Source organism: Phodopus roborovskii, unplaced genomic scaffold, assembly GCF_943737965.1.
Source record: "Phodopus roborovskii unplaced genomic scaffold, PHOROB, whole genome shotgun sequence".
Classification (NCBI taxonomy): Eukaryota; Metazoa; Chordata; class Mammalia; order Rodentia; family Cricetidae; genus Phodopus; species Phodopus roborovskii.
Window position 1 is genome coordinate 233,759 of NW_026126637.1, and position 4,832 is coordinate 238,590.

The window sequence follows — 4,832 nt, forward strand, 5'->3', positions numbered from 1 at the left end:
TGGACAAGACTGGTTCTTCTTCACTCTGTGGCAAGCAATCACCTATTCCCCTTAATATAGTATTAGGTCATATGAAAATATCCCCATTCACGTTGGGAAGCCAACTAGTGTCATTATTCAGGTCTCATCAGAATTCATGCATGCAGCTTTCTGGCCTTAAGTATAAAATATTATCTCAAAGCAGGCATCCTGCTTTCCTGACTATTATGATAATTTTATCCCTTATTTTGTGATATTCCCTTAATCTTATCTGTGGGAATTATATTGTAAATGTATTAGTTTATGCACCTTATGGCCAATTGTTTTCTGTACTTTGATCAATTGTGAAATTCTATAGTGGTTTCAACCTGCTTCAACCAGAAGTTTCTTTCTTGAGGGGGTGAGAGCAACATTTTATCTGTGTGTATACGATAGTAAGTATTGAAAAATGCAGTTTGGAATTGTGCTGGTTCATAAAAGTGGTAGGAAGTGGTTATTTCAGTGGTTTTATGCCATAAACAACCATGCATAGTTTGCAATATTTAGCTTGGAATCTATGCAGGTGAATGTGATGTGCCATCACATACATCACTGTGGTTATGCATGGACTCTGTGAGATAGGATGTGGAAAAGCATTGGTGTGAGGGTGACAATGTTCTGTTTCACGGACATCATCATTTCTGGGAGATGTGTGCATAACCAATGAAATCTCAGTGAGCTGACTAATCATGGTATGAGTAGTCATGGTTAAAAAACATGCCCATTAAAGATTACAAATACACTGAAGGATGGTAAATGATTGTGTATTCTGTCCTTTACTTGTGAAGAGTGATGGCTAAAATTTCATGAAAGCTTTACAGTATGGTTAACTTTTAAAATCACTCTAAAATATAAAAATTAAAATTTAAGAAACAGAAAATATATAATACCACATAACACAGAAAAAATGTGGTAGTATCAAAATCAGTTCTACATAAGAAATGAATACAGAAATAAGAATAAAATAAAACAGATAAATGCAAGCACATTAGTCTCTTGAAAATTATTCTTATTATGTGCATTATTGTTTTAGAATGAGTAACTTTTCATTGGCAAATTGTTCTAAAATAGTGCCATCATTTTATTAACACAAGTGGCTCTCCTTTTGAGGGCAAAGATTAGCAATTTTGTAAAAACTGTCTGTTCATGAGCAGAAGAGAAATCACACATATTCAAGCCTATTTAATTCCTTTCCAACAGAAGAGCTAATATAAAGAATCATTAAATTTTAACTGCTTTATCAAGATGACTATCAAGTAAAATTTGATATACAAGTCAGATTATCATTGTTTAATAGTATGATATGTCTATAATTTATATCAAAGAAATGATGGTCCTTCCTTGTAAAATATTATGAGATATACAGAATAATATGTAATTCAGTTGTAAAGATGTTTGTATATGTGCCTGTGGCTAGTCAGACTCATATTTATGATGTGACAGTTTCATTATTGTACTACATGTATTTTAGACATTGAAGACAGAATCAAACATTACTTAGAAACAACAAATTTACTTGTTGCCTATATGGTTATTTTTTTTCTATTCTTTGCACAAGTAAAGCAGAAAGGGTTTTCATGAGAGTCATTGTTCATAAGCAGAAAGGGAATCACAGTTGGGAAACACCCAGAGACAATTGTAGCCATGTTCACCAGAAGCCAGCCTGGGTCATTCATAAGAGCCAGACTAGCATGTAAGAGGCAAGAAAGTGTGTAAAAGCAGACAAAGGTGCTCACCAAGAGCAGAATGGTCTTTGTGGCTCTGGTCTCAAGGGAGGACCTGAGGGAAAAGTTGCTCCTATGAATGTGCTTCATTCTCTGCTTGTGTCTGTAGAGGATGCTAACCATGGAACTGCTGGACCACAACATCAGGCCCATGAACAAGACATCAGGACTTGAGAGTAATGCTACATACAGGATGTTAGTAGTTTTGTCAACATATACAGCAGAACAATATCCATACTCTTTTAGATTTGTCATGTTTCTTTGGCTCCATCTTGCAGTCATGTTCATAGGAATACTGATGTTTGCTATGAAGGACAGGATCCAGCTCAAGTACACACAAGAAGAAATGAAACATGGAGACTTGACTTTAACCTTTGCCCATCTGGAGCATTTAGGGCTGATGGTGATGGCCTGAAAGACACCCAGGAAGCTGGTGCTGCTGATGGACACACCTCTCCCTACTCTGTGAAGATAGAGGAGAAATTTGCACCCAAAATCATCAAGAAAGTCTTTCAACCCAAAATCTGCTATTGTCTCAGGAATTCCTTTACATATGAGAGTTAAGAAGTTGGCTACAACCAAATGTTGTAAAATCCAGTCTGTGAACTTTAATCTGCACCCCATGATGTAAAGCAACAGATAATGGTAGGCTAAAAAGGAGTTGCCCAGTACTCCAAACACAACCTGTGTTAGAAAGATCACTCCAATGGCCACCTCACTAACTTCCATGCTGTTGGTTGTTGTTTGCTGACCATGAGGATGTAAATGGGAAGGGTAGGTACAGGCTGCATGTACTGCGTGAAATCCAATCTTTCAATATATAGTTAGTCACTTGGTGTTCTTCTAAAACTTATGATAAGATTTTAGTTCAAAATATTGTTTCATAACTTTAGAAATTCCATTTGTAGATGTTTATGCTATGAAAGCTGTATATATAGCTTTTCCGCTAGTTTCAGTGTGAAGACAAGCACTCTGAACCATATAAAAAGGTAAGGAAAAGTGAGACAAATTCAACTCCATCAAATATTTGTAATTCCTACTTAATTAATGGTGAAATTATGTTATTGTAGCAATTGAATGAAGGTGCTGAAAGTATAGTAATACATCAATATCTGTAAAACACCTCAGGTCTGTTTTAAAAGTAAAGAGCATATCACTGTGATTTATTTTATACAATTAGATGGCCTTAACACAAGCTGTATAATTTTAATAGTTCATATTTGGATATAAAATTAAATTTAGCAAATATTGATGTATGCTAATATAATGAAGAAAATTGAACTGGAAACAGCCTCATGGCAGGTAATTGGGATTGATTGAAAATGGTCATAATACATCTGTTCAACTATGTTCATAGCAGCATTATTTGTAATAGCTAGAACCTGGAAGCAACCGAGATGCCCCACAACTGAAGAATGGATAAAGATGATATGGTCGTTTACACAATGAAATACTACTCAGCAGAATAAAACTATGGAATCTTGAAATTCACAGGCAAATACATGGAAATTAAAGAAACCATCCTGAGTGAGGTAACCTATTCACAAAAAGAGGAAAATTGTTTGAACTCACTCATATATGGATTCTAGACTTAGAGCAAAGGATCACCAACCTACAATTCACACCGCCAGAGAAACTAGAATACAAGGAGACATACAATGTTCCCCACAGAATGGGAAAGGAACAAGATCTCCTGAGCATATTTGGAGCAGGGGGTGGCAGTGAGTGGAGAGGGAGTTAGGAGGAAAAAACGAGAAAAGAGGAGGGGAGAGGAGAACATGAGGGGCCAAGAAGTTTGAGTCTGGGGATGAATACATGAGAGCAAGAAAAGAGATAACATAATAGGGGGAGCCATTATAGGTTTGAAGAGAAAACTGACACTAGAGAAATGTCCAGAGACCTACAAGGATGATAGTAACTAACAATCTGAGCAATAGTGGAGAGGCTACCTTAAATGCCCTTCCCTGATAATGAGACTGATAACCAACTTATTTGCCATCCTAGAGCCCTCATCTAGTTGCCGATGGAAACCCACAGCTAAACACTGAGCTGATCCCTGGGATACAGTTGCAGAGAAGGAGGAGTGATGAGAAAAGAGGTCAAGACCAGGATACAGAAACCCACAGAGACAGCTGACATGAACAAGGGGGAACTCATGGACCCCAGACTGATAGCTGGGAAACCAGTATTAGACAGACCCAGAACCCCTGAATGTGGGTCTCAGTTAGAAGACCTGGGAAATCTACGGGACCTTTGACAGTGGAACCAGGATGTATCCCTGGTGCATGAAAGGACTTAGGGAGCACATTACCCATGGAGGGATACTCCCTTAGCCTAAAGACAGGAGGGAGGGCCTAGGCCCTACTCCAAATGACTTGCCAGATTTTGATGATCCTTTCTGGAAGACTCACCCTCTCTGTAGAGTGGGTGGGGAATGGGATAGGAGGGGTGTTTTGGGGGAGCATGGAAGGATGAAAGGGAGAGGGAAGTGGGATCAACATGTAAAATAAGAAAAAGTAATAATAAAAATAAATAAAAAAGAAAATGGTTGTAATAAAACATAGGTATCTAATGACTTATTTACTATTATGCTACAATTGCAAGTAAAATAAATGTATTAAAACAATGCAAATTAAATAATATTGCTGAAAGCCTTACAGACTACAGCCAGGATTTCTGCATCTTCTTAGAATCCCTCATGACAGCGCCCTTACCAGCAGGAAGTAGTTTGGAAAGAACGACGCCCAAATTCCCAAATATTGTCTATAAATGTTTGTTTTCATTTAAATGGACTTGGTTATATAAAATAAATAAATAAAAAATAATATTTATGAATTAGCACAAAGAAGAAATAACCCAATATTAAACTTGGGAAGTATGCACAACATCATTATTGATGGGATGAAACAGAAGTGCTGTTTGACTTTTTTTTTTTAAGCAATGAATTTTTGTTGATAAATAGCATTTCTGTCGTGGTCATGTGTGATCCTGCACAATGTTTTCATGAAGTGTTTTCTTATTATAAAATTGAAATAATGAATCTCTTTACATAAAACCAAGCTTAACTCCTGTAAATGTTTTAGATTCACA

The 4,832-nt window shown here is 36.7% G+C and overlaps 1 protein-coding gene across 1 annotated transcript; it reads right to left on the bottom strand.

Moving 5' to 3' along the window:
• Positions 1–1,541: 1,541 nt before the first annotated feature.
• On the bottom strand, positions 1,542–2,471 carry LOC127239092 (vomeronasal type-1 receptor 4). Its single transcript, XM_051207883.1, has one exon. It carries the CDS (start codon positions 2,469–2,471, stop codon positions 1,542–1,544), a length of 930 nt encoding a protein of 309 aa, XP_051063840.1.
• Positions 2,472–4,832: the final 2,361 nt, after the last annotated feature.